This window comes from Orbicella faveolata, unplaced genomic scaffold (assembly GCF_042242905.1).
Source record: "Orbicella faveolata isolate gen_17 unplaced genomic scaffold, um_ofav_v1 contig_34, whole genome shotgun sequence".
Lineage (NCBI taxonomy): Eukaryota > Metazoa > Cnidaria > Anthozoa > Scleractinia > Merulinidae > Orbicella > Orbicella faveolata.
Window position 1 is genome coordinate 4,264,415 of NW_028301563.1, and position 21,289 is coordinate 4,285,703.

General features: G+C 40.2%; 3 protein-coding genes across 3 annotated transcripts; 1 reads left to right on the forward strand and 2 right to left on the reverse strand.

Annotated features, from left to right (window-relative positions):
- Nucleotides 1-1,343: 1,343 nt before the first annotated feature.
- On the reverse strand, nt 1,344-12,157 carry LOC110062418 (metabotropic glutamate receptor 3-like). The gene is made up of 5 exons (XM_020769310.2): nt 11,385-12,157; nt 8,642-8,995; nt 6,683-6,907; nt 3,869-5,942; nt 1,344-2,554 (listed from the first exon to the last, which is right to left on the reverse strand). Exons 2-5 carry the CDS (start codon nt 8,930-8,932, stop codon nt 2,430-2,432), a joined length of 2,715 nt encoding a protein of 904 aa, XP_020624969.2. The 5' UTR covers nt 8,933-8,995; nt 11,385-12,157; the 3' UTR covers nt 1,344-2,429.
- Nucleotides 12,158-13,492: 1,335 nt separating this feature from the next.
- Nucleotides 13,493-18,046, forward strand: LOC149104343 (DNA-directed RNA polymerase III subunit RPC10-like). Its single transcript, XM_089271581.1, has 3 exons — nt 13,493-13,662; nt 16,124-16,211; nt 17,620-18,046. Exons 1-3 carry the CDS (start codon nt 13,546-13,548, stop codon nt 17,739-17,741), a joined length of 327 nt encoding a protein of 108 aa, XP_089127707.1. The 5' UTR covers nt 13,493-13,545; the 3' UTR covers nt 17,742-18,046.
- Nucleotides 18,046-19,443, reverse strand: LOC149104344 (uncharacterized). Its single transcript, XM_089271580.1, has one exon. It carries the CDS (start codon nt 19,269-19,271, stop codon nt 18,636-18,638), a length of 636 nt encoding a protein of 211 aa, XP_089127706.1. The 5' UTR covers nt 19,272-19,443; the 3' UTR covers nt 18,046-18,635.
- Between the last annotated feature and the right edge of the window lie 1,846 nt (nt 19,444-21,289).

Sequence of the window (21,289 nt, forward strand, 5' to 3'; positions counted from 1 at the left end):
AAAAACACTTATCTGGCATGGATTAGCTGAAATGAGCCCGAGAGATTCGCGTGCTTTTGGGCGCTTATAATTTTCATTCTATTTTTCAATGTAGGATATTAATTTGATTCCCAGCCAGGAAATTTGTATCAAACAGCGCAACCGTAATACGGGAATTCGCATGCGGGCGGCATTAGTGGTCAGTGACTTTATGTTGACGACACAACAAATATTTTCCGACAAAATAAACGCCAGAATTAACGAATTTAACGCGTTCCTAATTAACGTCCCTCGTTATAATAATATTTATCTTTGCTAATACAATTTTAATGCAATAAAAATGCGACAAAATTTGAGACAACCACAGGCTTGTGTTGAATGAAACGTTCACTGAATGTTACCTACCAGAACTGATCTTCAGTCAGGTTACCACGGCAACTGTCAGTAAGACATTAGCAGGGAGTCTGTGGCTCCATGAGAGCACGACAAATTATGAGGACATCTCGGGTCATAAAAAAGTGAAAGATGTAATACTTGATGTTTCAGAGTCATCATGAAGCCGTTATCAAAAAAAATAAGTACAATCGAACTTCCGGTTGCCTCCTCAGCGAACTATTTTCCAAAATACCAAAAAATTTCCAAGTCAAATCACTATATTTGGAACCTCTTGTAAGTGACCACGACCACTTTTAGAACTAAACGGTTTGAAATTTTCTTTTGTTTTTAACCTCCCGTAAGCGACCACTTGACAGATAATAGAGCAGAAATTGGATAATAAGGTGTTGTAACATTATCACATTCCTAGGTAGTACAAAAGACAGAAATATTCCTAAGGGAAGTACTACATATTTCTCGAAATTGACCTTCCGCACGGATAAAACATTTAAAACATGGGGTAAGTCTCTTGAGTCACCATATGCTAATGAGACAAAATTTTGAACCAATATGGTCTAAGCTCTCGTAAATGACCAACTCCCTTAGGCGACCACCTAGGCTTGACATTTCGGGTGGTCGCTTCCGGGACATTCAACTTTATCAGAAAAAGCCAATATTTAAATTAGCTACAGCTGAAATTTAACATACTAATTGAATTGCTAAACAAAAAATTTAGCGCCGATTGATTCAGTTTGCACCTTCAGTTCTGGTTTGCGTTTGAGTATGAAAAGCATCTCATGAACGAGGTGACCAAAAAATTCGTAGATTGTGGTCTTACCAGGAACCATAATCGGGTCCCCGATTATGGCTCCAGGTCTTGCCCAATTTTTCTGGCAAGTAGCCCCCACCCCTGAAGGCCTTGTTAACGTTTACAGTGTAAACTAAAATTTTTCTTTGCAGATATCTTTATAAAGAGTACTGATATGGAGTTGTCTGGGTTATAGATCACTTTTATTTTATCTAACTCAACCATTTTAAGAAAGATTGAATAATTACAATGTATGGTAAAATCAGGAGACTGAAGATGATAGCATACATACAGATTTTCTTTTAAAAAAATCTAAAAACGAATTTCGAGTCTAATAAAAAAGATAAAATTGATAATTGAATAATTTTTACAGCATTTTTTTAAACCATAGTTTCTCAAAACCAGTCAGTTTTTACTTAACATACAAGGACAAAACGTACCCAAGCCCCTCCCCTGTCAAAACATAAGTTCAGCCATCTATGATACTGTTCTGTGCTGTTTTCAGCAATGTTTTGTAGGAGCATACGGTTTTCCCGCCTTTTACACCGTTTGCATTTTTCCCGCGCCTTTCACCGTTTACTTGTTTGCCCCTCCCCCTCTCCACTCCCTCCTTTCACTGTTTACAAGTTTTTCCTCTCTATTCACCGTTTAAATTTTTCCTCGCACTTTTAACCCTTTAAGATGGGGTGCCTTCCATTATGCCAAAGATTCCGGAATTTTCGGTCGGAAGTCAAATGAAAAGGTCCGTCTCGGTTCATTCCCGCCAGAATATTCGGGAAAACCCCTTGAGGTGGTCCACTTTGACCGGTCGGACCGGTCGGACCAAAATTTGCCGTTCCATATAGATAAACAAGTTCATTGTCCTACTTTTCTCTTCAGCAGATTTCACTTATATAGGGAATTCGGTAAAGGAATAAAAAACGGTAAGAGCCATTCCTCTTGGTTGTCCCGGTTTGATCGGAAAATGTCGTTCCATTTTTAGATCATTTTTCCTCAGGTATCCCACAGGTCTCTGACCGGTCGGTCTGGCAAAATGGAAAGTACCCATGTTTTCCTGCGCCTTTTTGCAGTTAGCATGCTTTCCCGCGCTTTTCATCTTCAACATGTTTTTCCGCGCTTTTCACCGTTTCAATATTTTCCCGCGCTTTTCAGTGGTAACATGAATTTAGTACGACTCGTGATTGGTTTTTATCGTAACGACTGCCTCTGTCATCACTTTGGTTTTGAACTCAGTTGAGCCAATACACATAAACAGCTCAGTGTCAAGTCAGATGGCTGTGAAGCGAGGCAGCTGAATCTGATTTTGCTTCACTGACCCGCCGTTCTTGACCATCTTGTTTATCATCAAGGTTGGCGTAGCAGGTGTGCTGCTGGACGTCCGGTAAGACAGACCTACGGGATCACACCAAAGAGAAATCTTCAATTAACGGAAGCTATCTATTGCTAACAAGGTAAAAAGATTACGTCTGCATACGAGCCAAGTGACCCATCAGGCCGGAGCTTATCCCAAATTTTGTAGCATGATGCGACTAGGAGTATTTCCACTCCCCCCTGGATGGGGTGCTAATCCAACGCAAGGTTACCCCCAGCATTAAATTCACCGGTACCCATTTGTACACCTGTGGGTGGAGAGAGGCATTATGAGAGTGAAGTGTCTTGTCCAAGAAGACAACACAATGTCCCCGGCCAGGGCTCAAACCCGGACTGCTCGATCCGGAGTCGAGCGCACTAACCATGAGGCCACCGCGCCTCCATCGCTGACAAGACTCGGGTCTCTTCTTGAGCAGACATGACCTCATTTTAACCGAATAATATATGTTTAACGTGCGCACGGCTGAACCCTACAAGTAGCCTTAAGTGTTTTTCTGGAAAACAGCTGCCGAAAAATCTTGCAGGATTATAGCATGTACAAAGTATGGCTTGCCATTGACTTCACCATTGCTGGTATTTTGCGCATATTTATTTGATGCTTTTCGCTGGGGTGGGGAAGGGGTGGTGGATTCAGTCTTTTAGCCTTTTGGCAGGTTTCGAATAGACCCATTTGTTTTCTTGTATGTGCAATCCAAGTTAACCTGGACTCTGTCTCTCCCCTCACCTGGGTTTAACTCGGTTCCTGAACTCACCCTTAGTGCTTCGAAGGGAGTGTTCAGGAACGGAACTAAGAACTGAAACGGTTTTGCTCAAGATTAACAGTTGTGCACGTCTAAAGGCAAGGTAAGATTTAGTGGTAAAATTCAAAGGTTTCCTTTGCATCATAGATAAAAGTAAAATAAAGATAAATCAGTTTATTTTAATGTCGTGGTATTTAACTCTTCAGTGCGAATTGGGGACACTATAAATGAAGAAAGAAATGTTATTAATAGGACGGAAAACTTTTTAAATATCCCAACTAGTTGGAGGCTAGCCTGTGAAGGCAGACGTACGTATTTCCGGCTGTTGCTTTTCTGCCCCGATAAAATGCAAGAGCAGGAACAGGTAATGTCCAAGAACAAATATCTGAGCATATTTTCGCGCCAAATAGAGGCTGTTGTGTTTATTGTCCTTCAAATATTTTTTCGCAACACGCGCAGATTTCAAAACTGGGGAATATCACTTGGATGTTCCGCAGTTTTAGCTGGGCATAGTCAGTCACGTGGCACGTTTAGACCAATCGCGCGCGAGCAAAATAGATTTGATGGATACGATTACATATGCCGTTATACGTACCGTTACAATCGCTTTCCAACTCTGGCATGTTAAAATCCAGCGACTTCGTCCGTGAGCGCAGTCTTGAGTTACTCCTGATGTTCTTCTCTGGTTTAAATATCACAATGTACACTTTGGGCATAAAGATGAAAATCAAGATTGTCGTGGCACTTACTATGGAGCTGAAGGCGAGAGCTATAGCCTCAAAACCGCCTCCAATACCATAATACACCGGGACGAACGCAATCCATATCACACAAGTCGTGTACATGCAAAAACCGATGAACTTTGCTTCGTTAAAGTTCAATGGAGTTTTACGAGTCCTGAACGCGTAAAATGTACAAAGGATGATAAGGAAAGCGTTGTATGCAAACAGGCTGGCCATGGCTACAGTGCTAATGTTACACTTGATGAGAACGAAGTCTTTTTGCTCATACGAAGCCACGGCTTTCGGTGGTCGGATTGAAAGTTCTGTAATCGCCATGGCGAGTTCTGGCGCAATGATCACAGCGGTTATCAGAAGTTGAGACTTTGGGCTGATGAACGAGGGCGTTTTTACTCCGCTAAAAATGCGCGCAATCCTATTTGTACGCACTAACAGGGAAGCGTAACAAACACAGAAACACAGACCAATACCAAATCTTTGAATAGCGCAAACAACTTTGCTAGGATACGAGACCATGATAAATGCGAAGCCGTAGCAAAGTACTATTCCGAGAAGAAGAAGAACGGAGAGTTCGTGTCCGGAGGCCTTTATGAGTGGCGTTTTAGCGAATTTAACAAAAACCACGCAAACGACGGAGGTCGCCAGGATTCCGAGCGAAGAAAATGTCACAACAACAGCAATCCAGATACCACTGAGATGTACTTCACGTAAGGGTTCACAACCGTCAAACTCGGCATTACGTTGCATTCCTTTATCACATGTCTGGCACGTGAACTCGTTAGCTACGTACGAGTCTGCGTCACAATATTCGCATGTCCAGCAGCAGACCGTATCGCGTATGCGCTTGATGGCTCGGGGCCCGCAAGGTTTCCCACAATGCGATTCAAGATAAGCACTTCCATTGAAAAGTTCTTTAGGGTCGAAATTCAATTCTCCTTCAATCCAACTGCCAAGTCTTTTATAAGAAGAACTTTGAGACTTTCTGAACACATAAACGTCATATTTTCCAGCGCTATCACCATTCTCATTAAATCTTACCAGTCCCGTTGTTCCATTGAAAGACACGTTACGTAGATAAAACAAAAGCGTCGAGCGATCCAAATTTTTTAACTCCGAGCAGAAGCCTGGGACAGCTCTGCACACGTTTCTTTGCATATTGTGAAGCGCATGTGCAAACGAGAAGACCGCATCAATGACAAAAGGCACTTTGGCATCGAATCTATCAAGAACTGACACGTAGTTCTCTCGGGAATAACAAGGGTGGCGTTCAGGCGACGAATCGTTTCCAAAGCTACAATGAAACCGCTTCTCCCAATATTCTCTAAACCAAGGATTTCGCGTATTAGTCACTGGATTAAGTTTGGAAAAATAGTCGTAAAACGGCTTGAGCTGCGCATCAAAGGTTTGAAACTCTAGAGTAATGGCTCCGTCGGCGATATCTTCTAGCCCTTCAAGATGGCGATATCTTGTTCCCCAGAAATCACTTGCCAGCCAAATAAACCGCTTTTTCACGCCTCTCGTCTGCGCCCTTTTGGCGGCCAACAGCATCGAGCGTAGATCTTCAGAATTACAAAACATCACCACAACGCGAATGTCTTTTTCCTTCAGGAACTTTTCTATGATCTTGTCATAGTCCTCCAAAGCGAAATCAGGTTCTAATTGCCAGTGATCAGCTATGCATACGTTTGACTGTGCCGAAAACTTTTCAAGAATCTGCATGCCCTGTTCACCATAACTGCCGCGTGAATGAACTGCGAAAACCGCTGTCCAGTTCATGTAGGTAATGATATCCACCATGGCTTTCGCTTGAAATGAATCCGGGGGGACAGTGCGAGCGAAGTATTCAAACCTGCCTTTGTCGCTCAATTCAGCGCTTGTCGCAGCGTAGCTGACTTGCGGCACATCGAAGAGTCGTAGAAGACTGGCGACCTACAAAGGGAACGCTGACTTAGTTGGAAGCTGATATATGTTGCTTGGCTTCGGACGAGAAGAGAAGAAGACGCGAGACGAAACAATGGTCGCGGTCGCGGTTGTGATCAAGAGAGGATGAACAGTAAAAAAGTCCATCCCCCATATAGGCCTAATCCTAAGGTAATCCCTCTTAAATTATTTTTAAAGAAATCCCAGTTTCAGAAATCCCAGGAAAGTCAAGAAATACCCAGTTCAGGGAGCCAATAACTAAAATTAACCAGTCAGACTGTTCTATTGCCGGTCCAATATTCTCTAAGTATTGGAACGTACACTGCCCCGAATGACCCCCCGATCACTCTTGAAGATTTTCGGGTAATTTCAGTCAGGTAATAAATCTTTTATCAACCGTAGCTTGCTCGGAACCGTACTGGGATAATATCGGCCCTCGGTCTTTTTTGTATAGACCTCGCTCCGCTCGGTCCGTACCGTCAAGACCTCGGGCCGATATTCCCCCAGTACGGCCCTCGCACTTGGTTAATATGATATTTTTATGACGCGAGTTCTGCACCTAAGTGGCTTTGCACGTATTTTCAACCTCCACGATGACATCCACGTAACGCGCGTGGTAACGCGTGGTAACGAACTAAGTGCCATGTCTAAAAATAAATTGAGAGAAATAACCTTGATTATAAGGCCTATATGGGAGATTAATTCTCTCATTCTTCGCCGTCTCTTGGTTATGATATTTTGACATTCACCTGTACTGTGGTGGTGCTGTATGAAGGCCCTACCACCCCTACCAGAGTAGTCTTTTTCTTCACTGCGTCCGAGGCCTGCAGGGAGCTACAGATCTGTTCCTTGTTGGTCAGTGTCCCGAGAACAAAGTTTAGACACTGCTCCAAGGCCGTGTTCACCGTTCCACAGTCGTCACGGATCTCCATGCCAAGCGTGATGTTAGGGAGAAGATTGCTGTTTTTGTTCACCTTGTTAAGGGAAAAAGCAAAATTTGCAATTCAAAAAAATAAGTTAGAACTATCTCATGCAGCTGTGTTTTGGAGGCGCTGTGGCCTCATGGTTAGCGCGCTCGCCTCCGAATCGAGCGGACCGGGTTCAGGCACTGGCAGAGGACATTGTGTTATTTCCTTGGGTAAGAAACTTTACTCTCACATTGCCTCTCTCCACCCAGGTGTATAAATGGGTACCGGCGAACTTAATGCTGGGGGTAACCCTGCGATGGACTAGCAACCCATCAAGGGGGGAGTAGAAATACTCCTAGTCGCTTCATGCTACAGAAACTGGAGATATGCTCGGGCCTGAAGGTTAAGGGCCACTTGGTTCGTATACAGCCCTGGAAATGAACTCAGAACACACGTTTGCCGCGACTGACTGGGCTTCAGTGTTGACGAATTTCATTTTCAATTCTATCAGGAAGCCGCAACATTCGCGTGGGGAAAAGAAGACAAATCAGTGGTTTCCGTTGTACCTGAAGCATCGAACGATCGAGCAAGAAAATATTTTTATTTCGAAACAGCATGAGACTTTGGCAGGCGGATTATTAATTTGAAGAGAAATTTCATATTTGGTTATTTCAATTTTGAGAATCTGACGTTATGACTTCTATAACTATGCTATGTGTATGTAAAGTGCCCTTTTATCATATTTGAAAACGCGTATTATAAAGAAATTGACAAGTTATAGAAATATAAAGTTGTAAATTACTGCAATGTCAACAAACACCTGCTGTAATGTCACAGAAAGTAAATTCAATTAATTAAAGACCTTCAGGGTAATAACCTAGTTATTGGATACAGCATCAGAAACGACAAAATGTTTGTTCCGATCCTGGTCTTTTTATTTAAGATGTACACAGATTTTCTTGACTGGAAAAGATTCAGTTGCACTGTATGTCCTTAGCTGGAAAGGATCACAAAAGATGTTAAATTTCAGCGTTTTATAGAGATATGATTTATGAGTCGCCCTTTTCACTTAATTACGTTTCAGGATCTAAACGAAATATTCGCAAACACTTCAAAAATGGATGATAATCAACTGTGCGGTTCTTATTGTAAAAATGCAAATCTTCGGCAAAACTCGTTACCAGCGCAAAATATGTGATTACAACAGAAAATGGCGATTGGTTTTGCTTTTCACGAGCAAAATTTGCATTAATTGTTGTTATCTTTTTACTTTTGCTTTTGGATTTTAACTGATTGCGATATAAAGGCGCTGAAGTAAATAAAGGAATAAACGCGTTTTAAAATAAAACACGTTATTTACTTATTTTTTTTTAAGAAATGTTATCTACAAAAAACCGAGTGTAATGCGTCGTTGAACAGTGTGACTAAATTGCTGCTTGCTGAAGTTCACTCAGACAGATTATATTCCGCAGTAGGTTAGAAAATCGCCTTTGACACATCCACGATTGGTTTGCTTCAAGTTGTTGTTTCATCCATCAGAGTTCAATTAAGTCAGTAGAATTAACACGTTTTCGAATTTTTGAAGCGAAGCTTCTGAAAAAAGAAACATAACAAATTTGAAGACGATTTAACGGGATAATCTTTTAGGGCCACTAGAGATCGGATTAAAATTGTTCACAGCATTAAATGTATGGAACGTGGGAAGAAAAAAGCACCATTAAGAGAGGAATTGTTTACATAACATCCGTGAAGAGACACATGCTGTTAGAATAGAAGAAAATAAAGATTAAAGACTTTTACCTGGTCCATAGCGTACAACATCGCCTCCACTCGATGAATTCCAACTTGTTCGTTCAGTTCACCGCATATGGTCGAGCCATTTCCTTTAGCGTGGACTGGAACGAGTCCGCCGAGGAATACATCTCCATCAATCTTCGCCACTCGAGATGCTGAAGAGTGAACCTTGGTTGAAGCTGAGCCATAACGGCGAGGGTCGTCTGGAGAATGACTATTAGTTGTACAAACGACGATGAAAATGCCTAGCGATACCACAAATCGAAGAAGAACGGCAGATTCCTGAACAAAAGGCATTGCTGGCCGAAATCCTTGGCAAATGTTGTTTTTGTAGAATTTGTGAAATTCTTACGTCAAAATCTGCAATTAAAAAAGGATTACTCGAAATCTAAATTTGTATTCAGACAGCACCACATGAAAAATGGCTTGACCAGTCCCGCGCAATTTAATGGGTCGTGAGCCGGGTTTTTGATCGTCCAGTCAGAATTCGACAGAAGGGAAGCGCCCTGTTTACACGTTGAGAATAAATATCGAAACAGTTCGCACGCATTTGCACAGTCTGAAACGTTTGTACCAGGTTCTAAGTGCTACAAATTTCACACATTCTGGAAACCCTCCAGTTTCCTAAAAAATTATCTACTATGTTGGCACGGTTTCAAAGTCTTGTGTAAATCATGTCAAGCTCTAACTATTGCACGAGTGGACATGGAGTAGGCCTTTCCACAAACATCACGTAAAATCGTCTAAATTAATATTTTCCCCGAAATTCTCAAAACATTTCTAAATATAACAAAAGTTTTTCTAATAAATATCTTGAAAAATCCTCTTAACAATATCTCTTCTTTTTGTTTCAAAAATAAATTGATTTTGAATCCCTTAGGCCACGCAATATTTTCTTGCAGTAGTAGAAAGAGTAGAGGAAGACGATTTAGGTGCTTCGATGTTACCAGCACCCGCCATTTTGGAGAATTACTCCTCTATAGTGTTATTAGTGATATTGAATACATTTTTCAAGTGGAAAATTGCTCAACTGGATTGGTTCTGGCATTGAACTGTGTTCGTTTCAAGTATAAACAGCGAATATAAGTAAACAGTTGATATCTCGGAAACTTCTAAATATCCCATAAAATATCCGCATATTTTTGGAAAGGCCCAACATAGAGGCAAGCAGGCTTCATGCAAGTCAACTCTGGCAAATTCGACAGTATGTGAGCGGCAAAGAAAATGGTACTCAGCATAAAGAATCAAGAGATTGGCAAATGCCTCAGTGCTCGGTCCGAATCATCCGAATCGTCTTCCGTCATCATCATTATCATTATCATTATCATCGGTAGCAATTGATATGCATTTGTCGTGAAGCATTCGACTGTCAATAACAGAACTGGCAAGTATTGAACAATAAGACGGCGAGCAACTATCAAAGGCGATATATACTGTCACCGAACAGTTTAATCGTCTTAGCATACCGTATTTTCTCGATTTAACGCCGGGTGCCAAATGTTAACGCCGGGTTTCCCTTGTAGATTTTTAAATAAGACTTTCAAGGGATTCATTTTCGAGGCATAATAAACAGAGGTTTATATTTAGCTTTAAAAATTAATGATTAAAGTCTCTAATATACTCCGCCGGATCAACGAAGCTCTTGAAGTTTGAAATAAACGCCGGGGAGCTTAATCGGAAAATACGGTTACCTACTGACCAATTTATCAAACAAAACACTATACTCCATTTTCAAAGATTGATCAGTTCCTGATGCTGTCTATCGATCTCATTAGATGGCCCTTGTGGAGCCAATCAGATTGCGCTTTCACCCGACAGAGGGTTTTGCGAGGTGATTTATGATTACAACACTTCGAGTTGTTTAAATCAAAAGCAGCAATTCTTATTCGAAGAACAATCTTAAATTAAACTTCAAGTTCCTCTTGTAAGCTTGTAAAGTTGGCGTCTGTAATTCAATTGTAACAGTTTGGTCTAGTTTTACATGTAAGCCCAAATATCGAACTTCCATAAAACGAAATCAGGAAACCTGTTGGAAAAAACACTTCTAATTTATAAATATCTTTAGGTTGGCGGAAAGGCTTGTATTTCAGTTTCATAACCGCCGATTGAAAGGTGGGCTGAACGTAAAATTACCTAATTAACCTCTGACAATCTTAATTTTTAATCATTTCTGAAGAACGTATACTGCCCGGCTAGGAAATCTTTAGTAAGTTTCACATATCAACAATTTGTTTTTGGTGGCGGTTATATGTATCTGTGTAAACACTGTAACGTGTTTCTAACATCTTACCGTTTCAACGAGCGTTTTCACTTGCTAGAAACCTGCCCCGGGTTCCATATTCTCATGTTGGCCAAATAACGGGGTGAACGAGATGTTCTGCCTCGAAGCTGTTTATATTTGGCTATCATCGTTACTCTCTTTAAGGGATATACATGGATGGACATTCAGCCTAAATATAGCGCTTAAGCTTAAATAATAGTGCAGTACTGTATGTGCTATAAACAAAAGAAAAGAAGGAATCACCGTAACTTGTTTACAAGTGATACATCCTAACCGGTGAATATGGTAAAAGTTTCAGTACCCTAGCTGGGTACCAGAGGGCTTTTTTTTGTGTTTTCGTGGCAAAGCCGGAGGACTTAGCTCACTTAATGGTCTAAAACGAACAAGAAAACCAAAGGGTAGTTTAAAAGCGCAATTAGGAATGCAAACAAAAACCAAATAAAAGCCGATTATACGGCCCCAACTGACCTGTACTTTCTCTGGGCAGTTTGCGGTGATAAAACCCATGCGCTGGATAAACATCTCAAGATCAAGGGTCTGCCATCGCATGCAACGATCATCGTACAGGCGCAAACTGCACTTCAACTTCTTACCATGAGAGGAACCGTCGATTGATTACAATTACGCCATAAATCACTGTTTAGTTTGTTTACTCATCTAGATTCTCCACTGCCCAAGGAAATCCGCGTGTATGTGTCTAGTAGCTTCTAGTAGATGCGTTATGTCTTAATGCAAATCTTCACCGCCAGGATTCTCTTTCCCGACAATTGCTTATTCAGTGATCAAGCGAAGACATTCGTCGACGCAAGCTTGTTATTATGATTGATTATGCGTATCTTGGCTGAACAGGCAATTACGAATTCGCTAGAGCTTAGTGGACGAGCTTTCCAAATGATAATTAGTCAAGTAGTGTGTGTCGAGTAACCACGCTTTTCTCGACGATTCCTTGATAAAAGACTCCCCGGCGCTGAGTACTTCCATAGGAGTAATTCACTCACAGCTCAAATTTCCACGTAGTTTTGATGATCCTGTCATGTATGTGTGATCGCGTTGTTATTTTTTTTGTGCTTGATGTAAACAACACAAGTTATGTTCGACCTACGGAAACATAAAAGCAGTGCTATTGTCAATAGAACTGAGAAGGAATGTTTATAAGCTAATCATGATAACCAGTTATATAGCTCGATCAAGGCGGGTTAAATGCTTCATATAAGCCAACTGTCCAGATTTGATGCTTTCAGAAATAAAGAATATTGTGTTTACTTTTATTATGTCAAGATAATTCAATATTGTACGCACGCGATGTAAAATTGTCATTTTATGAGTCGCGCAGAGCAATGTGAAGACACTGAACTGATTGCAGGTCTTCTATCATTTAAACAGCGTCTTCAACTCCAGGAAACCTTTTGTTCTACGATGTCAACATTTGGTTTTATCAAACAAACGAGCATACATAAGCTTCTTGATCCGCTGAACCTTTTAATAGTGCAAGAGTTATCGGTTGGAAAATGGTGTTATGTCTGTAAACAACAACAAAACAAAATTGTTTTTTCTATAGCAATGTCGATAATTTTACTGGCGTCAATGCTACTTGCTAGAAGGCTATTTTGGAAATAATGGTTAGCCAGATAAATATTGACGTGGCCGATCTTGTACGTACATCTGTTTCAATAATGTCGCGCAGAGGACTTTTCTTGGGAAAACAGTAGAGAACATAACTGACGTGACATACAAAACGTGTATATTCAGGAGAAAAAGCAGAAGTTTTGAGAAACGTTTTGAATTGCTCAAGTCATTCGTAGGCGTTTCAATATGGAAAAAAAATTGAGATAATATTGAATCGTTGATTTTCCTATCTCGGAGTTAAAGGGTCGTTCCGATCCAGCTAAGCGCCCCTGGGTCTCCGACGATGTCGCGTTTTGAATTCTTCCTGAGAACATGCAATGTAAAAACAAATGTAAACTTGACAAAGTGTGACCAGACCGCGCAGTAAATTATGTCTTTAACACTGGTGAAAGCCTGAAGGCTGATTAAACAGCGATGACAACTCACAGCAACAGAATTGATATTTCTGATGATAATGCACACAAAAGCCAAACTTATCAGTTCAGTTGACACAAATTCTTCCCAGTTCACTTCGCGCTTCGCAGAAGTTTAACATTTTTATTTGTCAGTCGGAAAAGCTGAATAAACCCCTGGCCGAGAAAGCACCATTCTGAAGAGGCAGCTGGTCTTTTTAAATTCTCTTAGGGTCAGCTCAGGAGAGTGCTTATCCCATATTCGTGAACGCGAACGTAGCCTTCCTCTCGTTCTTTCTTGTCACGGTATGGATCCCCTCAGAGTAGTCTAAAACTTCATACTCCCTGCCTGATTTGTGAGAAAAATATAGACTGCCAGCAGTCCAGAAACAGCCAAACAAATAGCAGATAAGAGTTATAGCGACTTTTTACTTTTACTTCTGTGAAAGAAAAAGAAGGGGAAACAAAAGAAGAAAATGTGAGAGAAAAGTGACCTATGACAGGCAATGGTCAGCGGACGTGGCTAAAAGACACATCTCGTTTCTCATACATGACACAGACACAGGAAGGCAAGAGAACCATGTGAAGGAAATGTGGAGTCAGTCGATAGAATGTTGTTATTTTGCCCAACTTGTTCTAATGTTTTGACTGTCGAGGAAGGTACCGGACCTTCTTGTTATAGATTTGCCTGTCAAACGTGCCCGTATGTTTATAATATCACGAAAAAGGTAAACTTGTGTTTATTACGTACGTTCTCCATTACTTTACTAGTAAGCTTAATTTTGTGCTTATTTTGTTTTTAAGTGTTAAATGCATGATAAGACTATTCATGCAATCAGATCGAAAGAGTAAGTAAATTAAAGAGTATTGTTAGTTCTAGGGATTGCGATATTTTTTAACTCTTTAAGTAACTTGTAAGTTTTAACGTCCATTTGAAACTATACGTAGGGAAGATATCTGTTTACAAACATTGTTTTTGTTATTTAAATGTTCAGAACGTTAAACGAAAGAATCCTTTGTTTCATCAGCCAATAGTTCTCTGGTTGGCATATTAATAACAATAGGTGACGTCACTGATATCTTTGCTATAAGACTGATATTTAACAGAATTATGATTATTAATTAATATCCAAATAGTGAGATCACTATCTGAAATTGACAAAATCTCAATTCCTGGAGACTACTCTCTTGGGGGTAACCGGAAAACACTGATGTCCAGTCTGCAGACCACCACTACAGACAAGGTCCATGGACTACTCTACAGACCAGTCCATGGACTACCCCTATGGACCAGGACCACCCCAAAAATGGAATAAAAATAATAAAGAAAGATTTCACTTACGGGTTTACAATAGATCACTTGTGCGCCTTCCTTCTTACCTTCCATCCGTGGCTGAATCTGGCTATAAAAAATGTGTTTTCAGGTCGTTTAAGCTTGTTTGTATCTGTAATTTCCCTGAGCAAATTTTGAAGTCCAGGACAAGTTCACGAGCCCACAGGAGAATGGGCTGAACAAAATGGCAGAGGGAAAGATTCAATGAGTGCAAATTTTGAGGCTTTTCGGTCTTTCATATATAGCCACAGCAAAAGAAATGGCAATGTGCAATGTATAACTTGCAGCCGAGCCTGAACCTAAGTCTGTTACATTTACACAGTGTAACACTCAAATTTTGTCAGCACGAGTGATCTATTAGACAGTCCATAAGTGCAATCTTTGTTCATTATTTTGATTCTATTTTACGGGTGGTCTGTTGTGGGGGTCTCTAGGGAGAGTCTGTTGAAAGATCCGTAGGGTAGTCCAAGGACCCAGTGCATAATGAGCTCAAGGTTTCTACTTAACAATTAGATTATGAGCTTGAGATTTCTATGAGGTGATAGTTGATGAGGGCAAAGGCCAAATCAACTATTGCCTCATAGAAATCGAGAGCAAATAATCTAATTATGTTAGTAGAATTCTAACTGAAATTCCTTGAAATAATGATTCCAATTATTTCTGGTCATAGTGTTAAACTTCATTCTTTAGAGAATTTGCACAGACTGTATTAATTGTCAATTTGCATTTGCAGTTGTGTATGCACGCTTATTGGTTTCTTTCAAAAGTTTTGAGCTTTTTGAATTCAAGAAACCGTAAATGCCCTCCTTGTAGTCTTCTCAGGAAATATTTTGTTTATTCATTTGTTTCTAAAATAATTCTTTCAAAACTTTGGAGAAAAGAGGAAACGTTGCAATTTTGTCGACCAGACCAAGCTACTGCACACTAATGGCTGATAGTGTGCAATGGCTCAGCCAATCAGATTACAGTATTTGCATTAGTGTAGTAGTAGAATTCTACTTATTAGTGATAGTTGATGAACACCCAGCTCAAGTCAACTATCATGTACAGAAATCAAGACCAAATAGTCTAATTGTTCTAGTAGAACAGTCTTCTAGTCATTCAAATGTATTTTTTTGAAACTTCTTCATAGACACTTTGAAAATTCAAAGACATCGCCGCCATTTTGTTCACTCTAACACTGTTAGGCTACTTAAAATTGTTCAGTTCCAGAAAATATCCATACTCCCCCCACAGAAGGGATTGGAATTTCCTGGGGGGTGGGGGGTTCTGTAGACCAAAAAATGTAAAGAAATGTATGAAGCTCCATCAGAATTTCCAAAGGGGTGGGGGGGGGGGGACTTTGAAAAATTCCCTTGGGTAGGGGAGGTATGGATATTTTCTGGAACTACACAATTAGATTTTGAGCTCAAGATTTCTATAGCATGATAGTTGACGAGGGTGCAGCCTGAGTCAACTATCACGCGTAGAAATCAAGAACGATTAATCTAATTGTTTAGTATGTATCTACTTGTCATTCAAAACTTAATCTAGGTCCTCTTCACAAAAACTTCGAAAACTCAAAATAACCATGAAGACAAGGCTGCCTGTTTGCTAACAAGAGCACACTGCTGGCTACTCACTATATACAACAGAATAGATAGTGAGTAGCCTAGCTAATCAGAGAACAGCATTCATGATAGAACACTAGTAGATTTATACTTACTAGTACAGAATAGGTAGTAAGTAGCGTAGCCAATAAGAGAACAGCATTTGTGATAGAACGCTTGTAGATTTTTGCTGAATCTTACATGTGCAGTATTCCTGAATACCTCCCTGGCATCTAAAGGGCCCTTGATTTGTCATTGTTTCTACAGATCTCCAGCAAGAAGTACCCTAAATTGAAAGAGGTTGATGATGTGTTGGGTGGAAAAGAAGCCTGGGAAAATGTGGATTCCACAGAAGGTAACATTGTGAATAAAATAAATAAATAAATTGCAATATTAATAATTTAGAGAGGATGCCACATCAGCCCTAGCTGGTTTTCATGCAAGTCATCTATCCTGGTCAAATAAGAATTTGGAGATGTTGGTTTTTGTGGAGGGAGGAAAACTGGAGAACCCAGAGAAAAACCTTTGGAGCAAGGCAAGAACCAACAACAAACTCAACCCACATATGACACCAGGCTGGAATCAAACCCGGGCCACATTGGTGGGATGCAAGTGCTCTCACCACTGCACCATCCTGCTTCCCATCCCTTCTTGTTATGAGAATATACGTTGAGTGTTGGTTGTACAGGAATCGACAATCTTGAGTTAATAAATGTCATGTTGGGAATAATGGATTGCTAAAATTTTGTATTTTAAAAATGATTAGTACACAAATCTGGGATTCTATAAAATTTTTTCTACCCTCCCTGGAAACTCCACATACCCTTGACTAGTGTGTTGCTCAAAGGACATATTTTTTAGAATAGCATAAAAGAAAATGAATTAGTTAATAACCTTTATTTATCCTTGGTCAGTGTTTGTAACCAACAACCAGTGGGGCAGAGTAGTTAACTTTCAAAAACAAATAATTTAGATTTAACATAACAAGGTTGAAGACCCCACCCAACTGGCAGGAAGCAAACCTGTTGGCTGTTTAAAAACATGGCCAAGGGTTTGAACTTGGATCTTCCATGAGATGTCAACCCCATGACCTCCTTGAACCCATGACCTCTAACAACAACAACAACAACATCTTTTATTTGAATCTCAAATCTGGTTGCCCTAACTAGTTAACTTGGCCTTGCTCCCCTTTCAAACCCTGTTGAACTTCGTTGGGTCTGTAAAGCTTGACATATGTTACTATCAAACAGCTCTTGATAACAAAAAAAGCTGATTTCATTTACTCCTGTCATAATGACTAGACTAGTGAGGAGAAGCTGTATATTGATATCAGAGACTATTTTATGTACCACTGGATTCCCCAGGGTCTTTTTTGAGCAAGCTTTTATCCTCATTGGTAGGACAATCGTGTCCTGTGTGTTGAGCTATCTTTAACAGAGCACCTCCTTAAATGTTCCCCATATCACCATAACTTATCTCTTATGGCTGATGTCCATACAAGTTCCCCCCTCCAAAATTCTTTAAGCTTCAAACAAATCACCTACCATTGCTTGGTTCCCCAATGTATAACTTTTATCCTTCTGGACAGTCATATACTTGGAAAGGCTAAGTTGCCAGTCACTGCTCAGGAAAAGACCCTGCACTCCTTCCGCAGGAGGGCAATGCAAGTTAATTTGTTCATTTTCTTTGTGTGCTTTTAACTTACATTTGTTCTGTCTGTGTTGTGTGTAGATAGTAACATTTTTTTGTTGTATTTGAAACAGAGCGTTGCCCGAAGTGTGAACATGACAGAGCGTACTTCATGCAGATTCAAACTCGGTCAGCGGATGAACCCATGACAACCTTCTACAAGTGCTGCAAATGTGGGCATCGCTGGAGAGAATGACACATTTAATATCTGTTTTGATGAGCAATTACGTCTTATATCTGCAGTGTAAAATGAAATGACGCAGAGAAACGTAAAGTGCAAAATATGAACAGGAATGATAAGACGGTAGTCAAGAAGTACTGGAGAAGGATGAATTTTATGTTAAAAATTACGCTAGGACCCACTAGGAGAGAGGACAAACTCGATAAAAAGAGAGGTTGATTAGGAGAGACTGGGGAAAGCATGCAAGAATTGGTAGCAGGAGGAGTGGGGTGAGGATGCCAGTAAAAGTTATTGACAAAATATAAATATGAAAAATGGCTGAGTTTCAACGTTTTATTCCTTGTGTTCATGGTTATTTTGATAGCATCAAGACAGCTATACCTGAGTTTGGTCAATTGGAATTTAGCTTTACGAAGGTTCCATGTGGCTGTTTTACCGTCATCTTACTTTATTTTTTTTGCGTATTATTACTCATTTTCACGCACTGCGATCACAAAAAATTTATTCTACGTAGTCTATTTCCTTTTTTCTTTCACTGTGTTCTTCGCTGACGTTTAACGCAGCAAACCGTAAGACATTAATAGCAGTCGGAGAAATGTAGAATTGTGTAAAACCGCGGTTTCTCAGCAGAGTTGTTGCTAAGTAACATAACGTAACCCGACAGAATGACGCGACAATCTTCGGAGCACTTCGGGGTACCTCGTGCAATTTGGGATTTGATAATAGCCATCGGAAACTCTTCGGTTGCTTCTGTCTTAATTATCTTTCCTTTGGTCAAGCTAGGTAAGCTCACTTCACAAGGAGAGAACTAAATATTACTATTCTAATTTATTAAAGCTGAATATCGCAGTAAGAGAACTCGCAGCGTTACTAGTGCCTGATGAATGGTTCTTAGATGCAGGAGCCTGATCACTTGGCAGGTTTTGATCCATTAATCCATTCTTTGATGTCCATTTCTTTCTCCGCGGACAAGAATCCCTTACTACTGGCAGGAAAACGTTGAATACCGTTCTGAATAAACAAACAGTCCTGGAGATCAGTTTGTGTTCCGTGGTTTGGACGCTCTCTCGTAGATTTCCGCGTGTGTGTACGTTTCGTGCGCGTCTTGCGCACCGGAGTTCTTTTCACAACGGACTGTTCACTCGCAGCTCCCGTTTCCGAGCCCAGTAACATTGTAGGTGTAGGTATGTACAACGGGAACGCCAAAGTATTGTTGTTACCATACTCTGTGTTACAATCAGCGATATCAGCCTCGTGTACATGGACACTAGGAGCTGCGTAAGAAGCATTCGAAATAGAACCCGCCAGAATGATGGGCAGATGAAGCGAAGAAGTATCGTGTGTTTTGCTCAAAACGCTGCCGGAGTCGCTGTGAACATGTCCTCGTTCGTTATTCGCAACGTGCTCGGCGTTTGACATCCAGAGTATAGGGTTGAGTTCTCTCATAGAGCGATAACTTGTAAGTGGTGGAAGAGCCGAGTCAATGGCTGAATCTTTCTGGAAGCGAAACCAGCGATAACCTTTGTTGTAATCGTAGTTCGACATATCAAAATGTCACTGAAGGGTCCTGAAGCTGTAGCTCTTATTTTGATAAACTTCAACCTCTTTTTGTCAAAACATTCAACCCCTAGAACATTCCGTTTGAACCGTAAAGATGTCCCACACTGTGGACACTGGAGATCAATCGCGTACTGTACCAATTATCATGCACATAACATTGAACTTTGAGTTTTTGTGGAAATGAATGTACAGATGCTCTTTGCACATATCAAATCATTTAGCGTTTATAGACAAACAAGCTTTGTCTGTACTCATTGTAATAACAAAAGATGTAATTCCGCGAGCTTAAGTTGTCTTTAGTTCAAGCATTGTGTATTCCTGGATAACTGTTTTTGGTGTTAATTATGTTTGAACCTGCAGTGACGTCAGAACAGATGTTTGCAATAGGCCATTTCGATGTACTGTACTAGAATTCCAATTTGGCTGCGGGGCTTGGGGAACAAAGCAAAATAAATCAATTAATTATTTATCCTTCAATCACGATGTGATTTCTTTCGTTTAATTCTCTCAAGCCTTGGAGCCAAATTAGAGTAAATTTTATTGTTAAAAACTGCATCATTGGATTATGCAATTCAAGAGTTTCCATTGGCTTAGCCATCACGTAATATGGGCCATTACACCATGCTCTACAAACATGGTTAGCGTCAGTGCGCGCAATTTGTAGAACGGTTTTATTATTGTTTGTTTTAGTTTTTTATATTTTGGGAGCGTTTTTAATAAAACAATTAATCCCCTCGCGCTTGCTGGATGTGAGATGATTATAGCCAACTCGGCGCTAACCGCCACGTTGGCTATCAACCATCTCAATATATCGGGGTTGCAGAGTCAGTTCAGGCTGGGTATAAACTTCAGTTGCGAAAGTGACGTGAAAGTCAATTTTGAATTAGTAATAAAGATGTACTAGGTCGTTTATTTGTAGACCTTTTATTGCCAAACTTTCTGAATCTGGAATAAAACGTGAAGTTGTTTGACAGCTTGGTAAGTCACAGATCGTCCAATGTGATGGATAGTTTACCTGTGGACATAAATCTGTCACCCTTTACCTTGATTTCTGTCTATATTCCCACCAAAAAAGTCACGTTTTCAAGACTTAGAGGAGGATAATGTAAGGAGGGAAGAGAATCTTTGTGGTCAGTTTGCCTTCTTTGGTCCCATCCTACAGACAGACAGACGGACGGACGGACGACCTTTATAATTTAAGGGGGTATGGTACCCTAAAATATGGCGATGTTCATGAAAAATTCAATTTCTTGGAAATACAAGACTTAAGACCCTTGAGGACTTGTCAAAAACATTTTGAAACGATCTTGCCGAATTTCCTTCCAGGTGAGTGTGAAATTTAAGGAAAGTACACAGTGGTATAAGTTTTTTCACGTGGCAACGGCCATAGCAACGACTGTTTACTATAAGAACGTGACCAAAAATATAGATTATATTTAACTTATATGATCGAAACTATTTAGAAAAAACTTTTAAGACATGCACAACTCGATTGGCATAATTATTTGTGAAAAGCTTTACCTCAAATTGCCATCACAGGCTCATTCATTTCCCTTATGACAAGGAATATTTCCCACAACTGCAGTAACTTTTTACAAAATAGAACAACCATTGCACCCCCTTCCCCGAGATCCAATCTGCACCCCCCCCCCCCCCACTATTTGTGGCTCGTTAAATGCTTAATACTTCGTCTAAGAAACTTAAAGTGCATTTTTCTCAAAAGTTTACTTTTGTACCGACTGACTTCGCGCCAACATTTCTACTTTGCAAGGTTTTTAAGTAGAATTTCTCAAACTTTGGCTCATCAAAGACCAATAGTGTCGTGATGATATAAACCAAAAACGTCGTAACATTTTAAGGTCTATCAGGTGACATGAGATGATTTGTCCACTGAGTGTGGTAAAAAATAAGGTTATTTCCAAATAAAGCTGTAAAAAGCACTGAAAACAAGAGTTAACTGTCAAAACTTAGGTTCATGTCACAGAAGAAAACAGAAACTTACA

Coding starts and splice junctions, on each gene's coding strand:
- LOC110062418 (XM_020769310.2), bottom strand. CDS start 8,932: ATGCCTTTTGTTCAGGAATCTGCCGTTCTTCTTCGATTTGTGGTATCG. Junction 6,908..8,641: donor TGTTGTACGCTATGGACCAG/GTAAAAGTCTTT, acceptor TCCCTTAACAAG/GTGAACAAAAACAGCAATCT. Junction 5,943..6,682: donor ACAGCACCACCACAGTACAG/GTGAATGTCAAA, acceptor TTCCCTTTGTAG/GTCGCCAGTCTTCTACGACT.
- LOC149104343 (XM_089271581.1), top strand. CDS start 13,546: ATGTTGTTATTTTGCCCAACTTGTTCTAATGTTTTGACTGTCGAGGAA. Junction 13,663..16,123: donor TTTATAATATCACGAAAAAG/GTAAACTTGTGT, acceptor TTGTTTCTACAG/ATCTCCAGCAAGAAGTACCC. Junction 16,212..17,619: donor AAATGTGGATTCCACAGAAG/GTAACATTGTGA, acceptor TATTTGAAACAG/AGCGTTGCCCGAAGTGTGAA.
- LOC149104344 (XM_089271580.1), bottom strand. CDS start 19,271: ATGTCGAACTACGATTACAACAAAGGTTATCGCTGGTTTCGCTTCCAG.